This window comes from Bubalus bubalis, chromosome 8 (assembly GCF_019923935.1).
Source record: "Bubalus bubalis isolate 160015118507 breed Murrah chromosome 8, NDDB_SH_1, whole genome shotgun sequence".
NCBI lineage: Eukaryota > Metazoa > Chordata > Mammalia > Artiodactyla > Bovidae > Bubalus > Bubalus bubalis.
The window spans coordinates 95,451,475-95,467,983 of NC_059164.1; the positions used below are offsets into that span (position 1 = coordinate 95,451,475).

Sequence of the window (16,509 nt, forward strand, 5' to 3'; positions counted from 1 at the left end):
GGTTTAAAAGGTAACGGGAAAGTGAATATCAGAGATTGAGATGAGAGTAATTTGTGAAACAGCTGCAACTTTACACACTCCAATGACCAGTAGGTCTTTAAAGAATTCTGGTTGTATACCCATAGTAAAAAACAATTTTTGAGCATGCACTTACAAAGCTCATATATTTCTTTACAAAGAATACTTACTAACATCATTGCATTATTACAAAATGAGGAAATAATGAAGTGAGATAAAGATAAAATACCATCTTAATTTTTATTTTCTATTATTAATGAATGATACAAACATTTTACTATCACCATGAAAATTATTATGAATAATGGTGAGACTGATGTGTTGGGATTGCCTTCATTACTTTTGAAAATACTTGTTTAGCACTTCGTGATCTGGGGTTTTGAGGTCTAGGGTTTATTTCAATACTTTGCTTTAATGGCTGTCATAACAACAACAGAAAAACACTTCATGTATACACAGAGATGCAAAAAGTACATTGTTGGCTATGTTGACTAAATCAAGATATATGTGTTTTTTCAGTTTCATGAACCAGTTATGTGAAGATTCTTGTTGAAATCCAGCTAATAGATTTCCATCTTTTCTGATGTCAATCAACTGTTCTTTTAACTAATAGGAAGATGCTAAATTTTTATATTTTTTAACAAATGGGTCAAAACTCTCAGAAACTCTTTAGAAGGTTTTCAAGCAAGTTGAAGATTCTATTTTCAAGTTTTTAAAGCATTGAGATATGAGTTTTTAAAGTGTCATATTTCCTCATTATCAAATCATATAAAGGTGAAAATATTTCCAAACATCCTTTTTCTCTTCCCATATGGTCTCTCCTTACCCTAAATGCTTTCTGAAAGTAGTTACTTTCTAAATCACTGTTAACACAGTGTCTTTATATTGAGGGGGCAGATGAACTGCTTAAGTTTTCAAAGTTATCAGCAAAGTGGCATAGTTCTGGCAGCTGCTTGTCAGAACTGAAAAGGTCAGGAAATGTAGAACATTTTGATTCTTTTAAAAGAAAAATCTTTACATTTCCATAACCAGAAAACCTCTATGTTGTACAAAATAAATTTCATGCTCACTCTCAGCTCATCGCAAAATACTGTTGATTCTATTTAAAGGATTTTTTTAAAACAATATTGACAGTATCGGTTGCATGTACAAAGTTTCTGTCATATATGTGAAACTGAATCAGTCAGTAAGACTGCCAGTGTCTACCACTGGGAGAGGTAAGCCCCTCCACATACCTCCATGCCTTCTAGACACATAAACGGCTGATGTATAGACCAAGGCAGGAAAATGGTGCACAGTATTCACTGAATATTAAAAGAGCAAAGCCTAATTTCCTATTTTAAATAGAAAAATAAATAGGTGCTCTAATCATTTCTTCCCTTGCACCATCTGACCATTCTTAGCACCATGTAGCATCAAAGTATACTTTAAGACCACTACAATAAAGGGAAAAAAAAAGGGTACCACATGTTGAGAGTTTGGTCTTTGGTGTTCTGGAGCAAGCATTAGTTACTCAGTTGTGTCCAATTCTGTGATCCTATGGACTGTAGTCCACGAGGCTCCTCTGTCCATGGAATTCTCCAGGTGAGAATACCGGAGTGGGTTGCCATTCCCTTCTCCAGGGAATCTTCCTGACCCAGGGATTGAACCCTGGTCTCTTGCATTGCAAGCAGATTCTTCACCATCTGAGCCACCAGGGAAGCCCCCATACTTAAGTGAATTGTCTCTTCTAAATCATTGTGAATTGAGGAATAGCAGGTTATCAGCATTATTGAATTATTGAAGACGGACTAATAAAGATCTGAGAACAATGGCTCCTACATTAGGAACCATCTGAAAAGATACAAAGTGGTATAATCTATGAATCTCAGGTGAGAACAGTATACATCTGAATGGTGACAGTAGGCAAGAGGCAGAACGTTAATAATTTTAATAAAATTGGTGACTTTCAGAGAACAATGAATTGAGGATTAAGGCTGGGGCTAAGTTTGGAGTTGAAGAGGGCAGAAGGAACCTAGGATGGAGGAGAGATGGTCCTGGGAGTCCTTATGAGCAGAGAGAGTCCAGGGGGCAGTGGGGGGCAGTGAACTGGAAGGAGAGAATCTTAGCCCCGAAGTCTAGCTGTGATTTTAAGGCTCAGATCAAAAGAACTCTACTTTCCCAAACTCAGAAAAGTGAAGACCAAGAATCCAGTCTGTGCCTAGGAATGAAACAGTGCAGAAGATGAGACCAGTGCCAGGCCTAGAGCCAGGCAAACAGCTTGAGCAAAACCTGGAAAAGCTGAGAAAAGATAAAAATGAAGTCTTTCCCAGTGAAAGTTCCAGCCTGAGTGCTCGTGGTAAAGTGAATCTTGTGGTCAAAGGAGTCTGGGAGACACGACGTCCTAAATTTGCCAGCGCTCCCCTAGCTTGGAGATTTAGCACACTGATGCTCTAAGAAATGCTACACTCAAGATATCTGCTTACTCATTGCTGTTTAGTTATTAAGTCATGTCCAACTCTTTTGTGATGTCATGGGTTGTATAGCCCACCAGGCTTCTCTGTCCATGGGATTTCCCAGGCAAGAATACTCCAAATGTTATTAGACCAAAGAAGGCTTGTTTTTATTTTTTAATATCCTGTAAAACTTTGGCTGAGGATGAAATCTGGGGAACCCTGGACTAGCTGATGTTTAAAGTGGCACCGAGGCAGGGACATGTGGGAGAACCTGTGTGTGTCACACTTCACGTGTGTACTGCTAGTCTCCTGAGACTCCCTTGTCTTAACGAGAGTGAGCGTTTATCGCCAAGTCATGTGGACTAAAGGGGGCTGCAGGGAAGTAGGATTTCCCTTGAGGGGTCTCTCCTCCTACCTTGAGGGACCCACAGATGTGAGTGGTGACCCCCTTCCAAGGTGAGATCTCAAGGAAGCGAGCTGTGCACGAATGGGCCACCTGTGCAGCCTCAGTGCCTTGGACTCAGGCTAGGAGCCAGAGCTGACGTGGGAAGGGTGGCCCATGGAGGCTGCCTTGGTTTTCTCTCTGCCATTGTAGGCACCAAAAAATGGGCCTCACAGGTCCTGGAGAAGACAAGAGTGAGCGTATGAATGAGGGAAGTAAAAATATTATAGGTGGAACTTATTTCAATAAAATATAGGCACCCTTCTAATAGAAAATATTAATAATAAAGATGAAAGCTAAGAGTTGTTGAGCCCTAGTTAAGTGCCAGGCCCTGTACAAGGAGTTATATATATTATCTAATTTATTCATTGTAACCACTCAGTCAGTGGGCACTAGCCCATCCCTGTGCTACTGCTGAGAAAAATGAAATACCCAGAGGTTAAATAATTTGCTCAAAGTAATATAGGTAGAAAGTGGCAGAGCCAAGACCAGAAATCAGGACTGGTGGTTCTGCCTCATGCTGTGGACACCCTCAAGTTACCCAGAACGTACTAGAATGCCTTCCACACCAGCACTGAACCCTGTCTGAGGACGAAATACCTATTTCTCTACTCCATTGTTTTGCACAACTTTCTTTAAATATCCAGACAGTCTCTTCCTCAACCATCATACATTCCCATGAAACGATTGCATCGTCTCTGAGTCAGTTTCAAATTCATGTCTCCATTGTCTCCATGTAATACTTGAAAGGCAATTACAAGACAGATCAGATATAATTCTACTATTTGTAATTTCTACTTTTATACCTATATTGTGTTTAGCAAAGTCATGTGACACCACTAATGTGCCAACCAGTCCTCTCGAACAATAATTAACACACGTCTATTTACTTTCGAAAACTTCTCATCAATATTCAAACTGAGCACACAACTCACTTAAGGATCCAGTATTTCTCTTTTTCTGCAGAACTTCAAGCACAACTCAGATCAGTTCTCACTGCACTTAACCACTTCCGTTCAGACACCATCCATGAAGGAAGGGGAGAGGGGTGGGATTGTGGGAGATGGTTTCTGTCTGCACCCATCCTGGGTTAGGGGATGGGGTACTTGTGGAGTTGAGGCTTTCTTGGGACACATACCCTGAGCTCTGTCTATAGATCAGAGTCCTCGCAATACCCACCTAAGCTGCAACGAGAGTGTGCCCTTCGGGCTAATATCCACCTTCTCCAGGACCCCAAATGCACAGGGCTTCCGAGGTGGTGCTAGTGGTAAAGAACTCACCTGCCAATGCAGGAGACATAAGAGGTGCAGGTTTGATCCCTGTGTCAGGAAGATCCCCTGGAGGAGGGCATGGCAACCCACTCCAGTGATTTTGCCTGGAGAATCCCATGGACAGAGGAGCCTGGTGGGCTACAGTCCACGGGGTCACAAAGAGCTGGATATGACTGAAACGACTTAGCACACACGCTGTGGTTCTAGGGCAACCCCAGCAGTTGGACCCCTTTCTTTTCAGCACCCTGTAGGCTGGAGTTTGCACTCATCTCACTCCCACAGAGCTTCCAGAACATCTTTTGCTCTGCTTTTCTCTATTCTGCACAGTGCCTGGCCCTGCACTGTGCATACAGTAGGCACTCAATAAACACACATGGGGAGATACCTGAAAGGTGGCAGAGATGCAGCCCCTGGCCCTGTCTGCCCATACTGGGGAGTCTCCGCAGTGCTGCTGAGTGGGATGTTACAGGCCGTTGCCTTAACAACAGCACTTCAAGTGCCCTGAAATAACGAAGACCCTGGTACCGAGCGGAGAGAGGATCTGATTGTCAGACCAAGTGCTGGAGACAGATGCGGAGTGGAGTTCAGGATCAGAGGGCTGCCGGGCGTTCGCCTAATCACCTGGCCCTCAGGTTTCCTGTCTTTCCTCCCACTCCGCCCCCTCTCTGCCCACCCCTGCCCTCCCTTTAGTACTAGCTCTTCTTTAGTTCGGGGCACAGAGAAGGAGAACAAACCATTTTCCTGTCTGCTCTAGAGGTCCTGACAGGTGAGGAGCCAGAAGCTATTCAGATGCCCAGTCTGTGATGATGTCAAGTTCTGTGGGGCTGGACTCAAACTAAATGCCTTCCCTGGGGCTTCCCAGGTGGCGCTAGTGGTAAAGAACCTGCCTGCCAGTGCAGGAGACATAAGAAGTGAGGGTTCAATCCCTGGGTTGGGAAGATCCCCTGGAGGAGGAAATGGCCACCCACTCCAGTATTCTTGCCTGGAGAATCCCATGGACAGAGAAGCCTGGCAGGCTACAGTCCATGGGGCCACAAAGAGTCATATACAGCTGAAGTGACTTGGCATGCATGTACAAGCAGAAGCAGCTATGAAGATAACCCCGCCTAGCTCTCTGCAGGGATGCAGCTGTCTGATTGGGATGGGAGACCCCAGGCCCCCAGCCCTCAGTCTCCTGGTGCTAACAGATGTGAAGAGGGGGTGCTCAGGCTTTTCTGGGGGATTCTAAAAGGTATTGGGGGTGCCCGGAGATTGTAGGGGGGCTGGTGGCTGAAGGTGAACTAGCTTTTAGCCACCAAAGGTTAAGTGGTTCGTCTGGGTGTTTCTAAGAGTATTAGTAATAATAGTAATAACAATAGTGATACCACCCACGCCCGACACTTTACGTGTATTACCTTTAGTCCTAAAAGCCCTGAAAGCTGGTTATTATCATTTGTGCTTTCTGCATGAAGACACTGAAGCACAAACTCTGCTTGAGTGACTTGCTCTGGGGAGCAGAGCAGATGAGCTCTGAGGGTCAGGGTGAAGCCCCATCTACATGGCCTATTCCTTATCATCCCAGCATCTCTATCTTGCACACATTTCTGCTTGCCAGTCACCCCCATGATTGTCTAACAGATGCCAGGTCACCGTCATTCTTTTCCTCTCACGGAGGCTGCTGAATTCGACCCTATTCAGATGTTAGAGGGTTTTACACTTTCTATGAGTGTCCCCCTCAGATGCAAGTCTGTTGGAAAAGGAGTGTGGGGTTAGGGTGCTTTGCTGCCCACTCCCCTTATGGGGTGTCCTGGCTGTGTCTAGAGCTCTGTGTACCCCCAGGATGTTCTAGAATAGAAAGGGGTTCTTGTCCCAATGTGCACTGGACTGGGAGAATAAACCAAGGGCCCTTCTTCACGTGGCAGTGGGGGGGTTCTGAGTTCTTTTATTTTTATTTGTTTATTTATTTGGCTCCACCAGGTCTTAGTTGCAGCATGTGACATCTTTAGTTATAGCACGTGGGATCTGGTTCCCCGACCAGGGATCGAACCCAAGGCTCTTGCATTGGGAGAGCAAAGTCTTAGTCACTGGACCACCAGAGAAGTCCTGGTTCTGAGTTCTTATCATCACCCGCAGCATCCCAATCACCTCACCCCACCCCAGCAAGCCTTTTCGATTTCAAAAGCTTGTTTTGGTGGCCAAGGATTGGGATACAGAACTGTCCTGCTGGGAAGACTAGGAGATGAAGAGGACTCTCGCCCCCTTCGAGAGCTCCATGGTCCTCGTTGGAAGGGGGTTCTGGAGCAGACCTTGCAGTAGGAGCTGAGCTGCATTCTAACTTGGCTCCTCTGCCAACCTGCTGTGTGACTCTAAACAAGCTGTTTACCTCTCTGGGCTTCAGTCTGCTCATGAATCATAGAGGCAAAGGCAGCAGGAGAGAGCTGGGCCTGAGAAGCCTTGAGGCCTTTTCCAGTCCTAAGGTTTTATGGTGCAATGGAGAATTCAGCTACCAGCACGGGAGTGTTGAACCTGGAGCAGGAAGTCATCTCCCCTGCCCAGGTCCCTCCCAGGGAGTGGTTCTGCCATGTTTTCAAAATTAATGAATCGATTGATTTGGGGCTGATTTTGGGTTTTCGTTGCTGTGCGCAAGCTTTCTCTAGGTGCTGTGAGCTGGGGCTACTCTCCAGTTGCGGTGCACGGGCTTGTCATCGCAATGGCTTCTCTTAGGGCTGAACATGGGCTCTAGGGCAGGTGGGCTTCAGTAGCTGTGGTGCACAGGCTTAGTTTTCCCGTGGCATGTGGGATCTTCCTGGACCAAGGATTGAACCCGTATCTTCTGCATTAGCAGGAGAACTCTTAACCACAGGACCACCAGGGAAGTCCAGGTTCTGCCTTTATTAGAAGGAAGGGAGAAGTGAAACATCTCAGTCATGCTGCCCAGGATCCTTTGGGAACAGCTCCAAACGAGTGGGAAGGCTTCCACCTGAGTGAAACTGGGGGAAACAGGGCAACAGCTCTTCTCTTTTTGCCAATGCCTGCGGTGGCTCACAGGCAGTCGCTTGCTCTCAGGCCTGCACTTCAAGCCCGCTCTCCCAGGAGCTACTGGGAACAGCCCTGTCTGGGTGCAGGGAGCAAATGTTCAAATGGCCTCGTCAGAGTGTCAGCCATTCAAATGCAAACTGGAGCAGACAGCTCGGCCCTGCGGGGGTGGGAGGAATGACACGTGCCTGGGGACCCAGCACCAGGGAGGGAAATCATTCTTACAGGAGCCATCACCTTGGACCCCAGGACTCCACTTGTATGAGACCAAGATCCATGGACCTCTGAGCTTGTCAGACTTCATGCCGGCTAGTCTCAGAACATCCCGGGAGGCAGGTGGGGGCAGGAAGGGACACTGAGGCACAGAGGGGCAATAATGGTCTGCTTATCACACAGAGGGTCCTCGGCAGAAGTACTACCCAGAGAGGGTGCAAGTGCCAAGGGGTGTGAGCCTTGAACCCCAGTATCACCTTTCCCTGAACTGAGCTTCCTTCTGAAACTCACAACATGGTACAAATCATTTACAAAGCATCCTTTCCCCAAAGCCCTCTCTCCCACCGCGCGTTCTTCACCATCTCTGTTTCACAATCCCAGGCAAAGAGCTTGAACAGAAATACAGAAAACACAGAAGGGGACAGGGGTCCTCCACAGGCCCCTTCACTTTGATGTCTTTGCTCTCTGGGAAGCCTTCTCTGATCACTGTGCTTTTTAAATTTCAAGACTTTCACCCTGACCAGCCCTCCCGAATTCCCTTATCCTGCTCCATGGCATGTATTACCTGATAATCTACTATAGGACTTTTTAGCAGGTTGATTCTTCTTGACTGTTTCCTCTTGCTGAAACCACAAGCTCCTAAAGCCAAGGATATTTATGCTTCTTCACTTTTGAATCCCCAGTGCTTGAGCTCGTGTTCAGCACATAGTAATTGCCTAGTTGAATGAATCTGTTGAGTGAACAAATGAATCAGGTCTGGGTGATTCATCACAAAGCAAGATGGCCTTCGCTGCTTCCCTACCGGATTATGATGGAGCCAAGTGGACCAGATTATGGTGGACCCCTGCCTGGCCCTGCTTTCCTAGGTAACTCCAACCACAGGTGGGACCCACCTCCTCAGCTCCTGCAGGCATCCGTATCCTGGCCCGTATCCTAGTACAGCTAGGACTAGAGTGCCACTGGCTTATGAGAGGGACAGGCTGTGATGTGCCCAGGCACCTGAAGCTGACCCACTGTCAACAGGAGTCAGTAAAACAAAGAGCTCCGTGAGAGACAGCTTTGGCCCAAACACAACTGAAAGTGTATCTCATGAGCAGAAACATGTGTTCAAGGCCCCCGGCTCTCAGGCAGGAGAGAGATGGAGTATGGCTGGCAGGGATGCTGAAATTTACTGAGAAATCTGCCACTTGCTCTGAGGCTATCAAGGAAGACACTTTCCTGGTGGGGATAATAGCTGCTTCTCCTCCCTGTAGGGGTCGCTCCTGGGTACCTGAGGACAGCCACCAGCTCTGCCACCTCATCTCTTCGTGCGTCTGCCTCACTGACACTTCTTCTCACTTCCCTCCCATCAGTTTGGCAGGTTTTTACCGCCCTGGTTTCAGTGTATATAGACGTTCCCTGGGGAGTGCAGCAGTTGCAGTAAATATACCATATACATTCACACAGACTGACGGAGACACAGAGAGTCAGACACAGGGGAAGGTGTGTGTATGCACACGCACACCCCCTAGGGAGATACCCAGAGTCATGCAGAAGAAAGGAAAGAGACAGACACATAATATAGCCCAGCAGGAGACAGGCAGACCTTGACAAAATGACGCTGATACCTAGCAGGGCGCACTCACCCACTCCCAGAAAGTGTACATGGAAGGCGGCCCTTGCTGGACAAGAAACAAAGGGGAACTCAGCTATCCATAACAACAGAAACAACATCTGGCTATGGAATTATTCAGCTTGCAAATAATTGTAATAGTAGCTCCATTACTCTCATCACTCGGGAAATTCCAAAGATTGTGGTAATTCTGTACCATAAATAGGGTGGAGACCAAGTATGTTTTCCTTATTTTAAATCACAATATCACAGTTAGGAATATTACGTATGACTAGCACATGAGATGTATGATATTATTACTTTAAGAGATAAAGTAGGCTATTTAAGTTTAACCAGCAACTTTATATAAGAGAAAACACAAAGAAAAAAAAAGTTCAGAACAGGGCAGAAGTCATGGCAGTGATAAACGGGACTGAAGTTTGGGGCGGGAGGTGTTTCCTTTATCAAAAGTGTAGTCTTTTTATTAATTATCTAAGTTCAAACTTAGGAATTAAGATAAGCAATAAATCATTTGTATCAGTCCTTCTCTTTTCTAACTCTGGCTCAGTGAAGACACAGGGGGTTCATTCATTCATTCATCAGAATAACTATAAAGGGTTTAAAGTCGAGGTTTAGACAGATGAAGAAGACAAAGAACTGTCCTCCATCTGCTGACAGTCTGGTAGGAGGGAAAAATCAAAGTCATCACTTTGAGCTATGTTCCTTCTATGCCTATTTTCTGGATGTTCTTTTTTTTTTTTTTTTTTTAAATCATAAATGGATATTGAATTTTGTCCAAAACTTTCTCTGCATCTATTGAGATGATCATATGGCTTTAGCTTTCAATTCGTTAAGGTAATTATCCTTCAATTAAAAATAGATAAATAAGAAAGTCATCACGACTCAGTCAGAGAAGAGCTACCATAGAGGTGTAAATCCCGGGTCAGGAACAGCTCTGTGGAGAATGTGGCAAAAGAGCTAAGCTATAAGGGACAATAGAATATTAGCCAGATGAGAAACTGAGGCACATTTTAGGCAGAGCCGACCTCAGTGTCATCAGCCCATACCCCAAGCCTGCAGTCCCAGCCTGCAAAGTGTTCCAATCCTTCATGACTCACTCACTTGATGCCCTGGGGCCTGCTATATCTCCAGCTGTATTTACCAGGCTGCTCATGTCCCATCAGAGCCGCAGGTTGTGGGTTCTTGATTTGCTCTCCACTAGCACTGGATCCCTGCTCAGGGGCCTGCCTTGACCTTGACCTGTGCTCCACCCTTCACAGATCACCCAGAGCCTTGATGCCCAACTCCACACGCAGCCAGTTCCACACACTCCTGGTGCAATGTTGTAAGAATAAGAGCCTCTACTTATCGAGTCCTTACTCTGCCAGGCTTGATTCATGCTGATTACATGCATGACATCATTTGATCCATGGAACCACACTACTGGATTTTATCATTACCTCCATGTGCCAGCTGAGAACAAGGAAGCTTACAAAGCTTAACAGCTCCTGAGATCAGAGTTAGCAAATGGCAGGACCATGGTTTATGATCAGATATCCTGAAAACAAGGCCTGGTTATTTACCCATCTTGCTACCTTACCACTCCCCACTGAGAATCTGCAACCCCAGTGGATTGTTGGCTCAGATATCAGGGCCTTGGAGCTATGATTTGGGTGGCAGCCACCCCTTCCCCATGAAAAGCAGCACCATGATGGATGAAGGCCTTGACTCCATCTACTCCTGCCTTCTTCCCAAAGTGCCCATAATCCAGCACTCCCAGCAGGCCTTGCAGGTCAAGCCTGAATGGGTGCTGACCACTAACTGTGCCCTCAGGGAAGCAGGACAGCTGAGGTCAAGAAGCTCAAATCCCAAGGCACATATCAGAGGGGGCTCCACGCAGCTTTTGTATTTTCTTCTTTGGAAGTCTTTAAGTCTCAGGTTCAGAAACCTTGGCTTTCAGGTCATGTAAGAAATCCTGAAGCATTCAACACCTGTAGAGGTCTTGGGTCTTTTCTGAAAGATTCATTCCACAGAGGAAAGCTACTTCCTCTCAGCATCCAGGGCCTTGGAGTTACGCAGGGAGGGAGAGTGTAGACCCCACCAGAAGGGAATAAGGAATGAAAGCAAAGGAGCAGCTTCATACGGGTCCTGACTCCTGGGATAAAAGGCTCCCCGCTCAGCCCCACCTCAGGCCATTCCCCGGCCATGGCAGCCTCAACCAGGACACCACAATGAGTCCCAGTGTGGCTGAATGGGGGGGGTCTCACACCCCGCGAAGATGTCATCGAGCTCTGGGGGAGGGTGGAGCTGCTGTGGGCTCCCAAGGCATAATGCACAAGCCCTGTGGGTGGCATAATGTGGTATTTATCTCCCCCACTATGCAGAGAGGGAACAATCTAGACTCTGTCAGCAAGGTCCTCTGGGGAGTCCAGGCCTCGCTAATGAAGATGAATAAGATGAGGAATCTGCCTTGGCTGCTCGGAGCTAATGTATACATATTCATGGGCTGGGAGGACAGCTCCCAGGATGACCCATCCTCCAGAGAGGCAATGGAGGTATGGCAGTACAAAGCCACGCTTGGGATGGGGCATTTCTTGCAGGGTGGAACACTCTCTGAATTAGGGTACCACAGGACATACCCTTAAGTGGACCAGATTTCCAAAGGAAAATTGATTCCTCTGCCTGCTGCAAACTTATGAGTCCCGATCTAAGCTCAGGGACCCCTGAAGAACTGAGTTCTCAGCTGAGTTCCAGAAGTAACTCCAGCTCTGCCATTTCCTACTCCACCTCAGCTAATAGCCATCCCCACACCATATTTGTTCTGCCTGGCATGGCCTCATGGAATTTGCTGGAGGTTTCATGTTAGAGTTCTTGCTGCTGTTATTCAATCACCCAGTCATGTCTGACTCTTTGTGACCCCGTGGACTGCAGCATGCCAGGCCTCCCTGTCCCTTACCATCTCCCAGAGTTTGCCCAAGTTCATCTGTTGCATCGGTGATGCCATGCATCTTATCACACAAAGGCTCAGGACACATGCCACAGCATCTCATTTCACACACATAGACCTTTTCAGAATCTCCATCCATCTGACTCTTTCATGATCTGCCTGCAACTATTTTTTGGGGGGGTGACAAATCCTTGCCCACCATAGAACTTCAGGGTCCATGACAGTGACCTTGGCAGCAGATTATACAGTGTGTAGAAAAATCTAGACCAGAAACTTGAGCATCCGTACCGTGTTTCTTCAAAAGAGGGCAAGTGTTGGCCCTGCCCCTATACACACCATCACTCTGAAGTCAGTGGATTTGTCTCTGACTCATGGATATTTTGATATTTGAACGATTTCATTCCCTGTTTCAGGTGCACTCAGCCTCCGTCCCCAGGCAGCAGAACAGAAAGGATACACACTGAGCCCAATAAATCAAACCCCCTCTCTGCAGCCAGCCTCCTGTAGGTGTCCACGGAGCCACAGGCTAGTCTTTAGCGGCAAGATGAATGTCTGGCAGAGCGCAGAGAGCCTTACCTGCCTTTCCGACATGATGTAGAGCTGCTCACGGTCCTTGGAGAAGGCCATGTCCCGGAGCACGGGGCCGGGCTCCACCACCTGCACCGTCTCATACTGCAGGGCGTTGCCCCTGGGCCCGTCTACCCGGATCTGTGGATGAGAGGAAGAAGAGAGTTCAGATGTGAGTTCAGATCCTGAGCCGCAGTATGTCCAGCCTCAGCCGGAGCTTCCCTCCCCATGGGCAAGGGAGGGGCGGTGAGCCCAGTTAAGTGAAGTGAAAGTCGCTCAGTTGTGTCCGACTCTTTGTGATCCCATGGACTCGTCCAGTGGAATTCTCCAGACCAGAATAATGGACTGGGTAGCTTTTCCCTTCTCCAGGGGCTCTTCCCAACCCAGGGATCAAACCCAGGTCTCCCGCATTGCAGGTGGAGTCTTTACCAACTGAACTATCAGGAAAGACAAAAGAGCGGCGCATGCCCAGCAGGAGCCTCTCAAGGGGAATGGCCTAGACGGGGTGGAGATAGTGGGGGGCGCGGGGAGGCGAAACCAGGCTGCACTCAGAACCTGGTGTTCTTCTCGCTGGCTCACTATGCCTTAGGCTCACAACTTTGACGCCTTGCTTGTGTATCTTTGGACAAGAGGGTGGGGCTGATATGGGGGAAGAGGAATCTGGGGATGAGGCAAATGGGAAAACTGATGCTGCTTCAGATCACAGCATCATCCTACAACAGAAAGGCAGTATCATTAGCTACATTTGTTAGCAGAACAAATTTGGATGTAAAGATATGGGCTGATTCTTTGAAACTGGCAGCCAGGATCACTGCTGCCCTTCAAGGAGAAGCCAGAACCCCAGAAGATTCACACCAGGTGGACTTGTTCTGTCTATGGACCCACTGGCTTATGCTTCAGATTCTGGAATAGATGTAGGGTCCCCAAATACCCTAGAGTTTCTATTTATGTCTCCAGTGAAGGGCATGTGGGCATTCCAGGAAAACGTGTTTTGGGCATGAGTCATTCTCAGTCTTCCAAGAACACTTAACAGACTAGGTCATCTCTGGGCCATCTAACAGTCCTTCCTAGAACTGTTGGAACAATGTGAAGACCATGAGGAAAGACTTTTGTCCACATTCCCCAAGGCTGAGGACTAGTCTAGAAAAGATAGGACTTTCCCAATGCCACCCACTCCCTGATTCAAGGTGCTGGCCCAGGTCTTCAGGATCATCACCAGTCTGGGCTCATAGATTTGCCATGACTATTGATGAGCACTAATATTTCCATCCACATAAGTTGGGATCAAAACATTACCATCCATGTAAGAATGTGGGAAAGTGAGGAGAATGCCAGAGGTAGATGGGGAGAAGCGATAGCTAGATCACCAAACTTGATTAGTTGCCATTTGTACAAGTCTCTATAAGATAATGTGGTGTAATTTTAGAAATTTCAATAACAAACTAGAGAAACTAGAGAAACAAACTATAGAGAAAAAATATAATATTCCAAATTATTAGAAAATTATTCCAAAAATAATATTCCCATTATATATTCATTTTTAATTTTAATAGGTAATTCTTAACCTTTTATGAGCTCAAGGAGAATGGCAGAGCTATTCAGAGGAATTAAGTTACAGAAAGAACACCATATTAATGCCATCTGATAACATCAATTCATCCAAAAGTCTGCTGTCTCTCCTTTCTGTTAAATTCACTGAACTCTGACACCAGGGTGGTGTGTGACATATGTATTGGATTTGGGGTTTGTGCTAGCCTTTTTGCTTGTCTTCCTCTTAAGCACAACTTTTCAGCCCTTCCTAGACATCAGGTACTGGGAGATGATTTTACACGTGATTCCTTATTGATATAATCTTCTCAAGAGCTTTTTTTGTCCTGGCTTGCATGGCCCCTCCAGGATCCATTCCAACCTCTCTCACCTTTTAGGTGGGACTGGACCCACCCCCTGCTTCCTGGGCTGGTCTTTGTTGGGCAGAAACAAATTGGTTTAATCTCACTCTCTGGCCACAGCGGTGGAGAGAAAGCAGACCCAAACCATTCAACACTTGCAATTAGAGTGAAGCAAGGACTATGTCTTGTGACAGGGGGAGAAAGCACCTCCCCTCACACTTCATAAGATCAGGTAGCTCCCAGAACTATTGGCAACCCTCTTGTTATAAGAAGAGGGTAGGGGGCTGGAGCCAGGGAAGGTCAGGGACAGGGATGAAAGCATTGGTTTTTGGTGATGTCCCTGAGCCGCTGAATCAAAATAGCCCCGAAGGCTATCATGTGTCCAGGCCTTTCTAGCTACTCAGGATATTTCCTTATTGTTAAAGTAACACAAAGGTTTTCTGCAGTATCTAATGATATGTTCTGATAGAATAGATGGGGAAAATGGGACACAGTGCATTAAATAACTGCCCTGAGCTATCAAATCTGACAAATGAATGAGGATCCAGTCTGACCCAGGAATCCGTATTTTTCCTACCACTCCGGTTACATGAGGGACACTGTTCCTTGATGAGGCTCACGTTTACTTTCTGGGGATACCACCAAAGGCAGGGGCCTCCAGTATGTACAAATTCCAGAGGCTTTCATCAATTATTCCCAATTCTGAAGCTAAAACACTTGTGCTTGACAGATATTTATTTTTAAAATGAAGAAATGAATGAAGTTCAAACTCTTCTTTGCAGATTTCCCATTAAGCTCAGGACAACAACAACAAGAATGGGAAAACAAAAACAAAAACTGGTGAAGGAATTAAGAAGAGACATGCTTAGCCGTTAAAATCCAAATGCCTGGGAATCCAGTAGCCCTCCTCCTTCTGTCCCCACCCCCAAGCCACCAAATGTCCACCCCAAGCAGGTCTTTCCTTAATCTGAATGAAATGGGAGCTCATGCAAAACCAATTGGGATTACCACCCAAGTCTGACTGCGCGGTGATGGCCTTGGCCTCCAGCCCAGCCAGGCTGCCTCCCCAGCTGTGAATCACCCTTGGAGCAGCAGCACAAGAGTGATCCTGTGCAGCCTGGCTGGTCTCCAGCCCCTTAAGGCTGCCAGCAGGAGCAGGCACCCCTCGGGGATGCTGGCAGAAAGGAGTCACCTCCAGTGCCCTGTGTTGCGATCCCTGAGGGAAATTGGATTCAGTGCCTAAGTGACTGTCTTTATCATTTGGCTCCACCTTCCCTGCTCTTTAGGATGAGGTGATGGGCTGGATGTGGACATCAGAAGAAACTAGGAGAACTGGGCAGGGACAGAGAGGTGGACCAGGGAGCACTAATGCGGCAAGTTTTTCCCGGCCTGGAGAGGCAAGGCATGGGGCAATGGGACCCACCTTGCCCACTCCTCCACGGCAGGAAATCAGTAATTGAAAAGGTGGTTATTCCCTTCACATCAACCCACCCAATTACTTGTTTCAGGAAACAGAAAGGAAAGCATCCATTCAACCCGTCTGCTGAAAGAGTCTCACACAAGACATGGATAACAGGAGTTTGTGATGGGATGTGCTGAATGATGGACAGTTTGATGGACAGCCATCAAATTTAGGTAGGCTGGACTAGCTGCTGGCTCTTGAGCAACAAGAACTGCTAGCAACTTAGTGGCTGCTATGTGTCAGGCATGATGGAAGGCATTCTACATGTATTTATCTTCTCATTTAAACCTCACGACTCCATGAAGCCTTAATATTATTCCATTTACAGGAATAATAAGGCACAGAGAGGTTTTAATACCTTGTTCATGGTCACACATGTAGTGATCAGCATGGCCTGGACCCCTGCTGAAGTCTGACCAATTCCAGAGTCCACTCTTCAATGCACTTACATAGTATACCAACACAAGTTGAGTCAGGTCCTACTGGGTCTATAAACCTGCATCTCTTCTAGGAGTGAAAGTTGTTAATGGTAAACAAGCATCACCCCAGGAGTGCTGGAGGAACCATGTCTATCTTCCACAGTCCTTTTGGGAAAGAATCATGCATATGAATGAAAAAGATGCTGTTGTAAATTTTCAAAATAACGATCCCTTATATTT

At 46.7% G+C, this 16,509-nt stretch overlaps 1 protein-coding gene across 3 annotated transcripts in view; it reads right to left on the minus strand.

The window, feature by feature from the left end:
* The window catches only part of PLXNA4 (plexin A4), a 481,037-nt gene that overhangs the window by 158,025 nt on the left and 306,503 nt on the right, over positions 1-16,509 (minus strand). For all 3 annotated transcript variants that reach the window (XM_006047726.4, XM_025291543.3, XM_025291544.3), the window contains one exon: positions 12,509-12,640. In XM_006047726.4, coding sequence (XP_006047788.2) covers positions 12,509-12,640 — 132 coding nt within the window. The remainder of the gene's footprint in view (positions 1-12,508; positions 12,641-16,509) is intronic.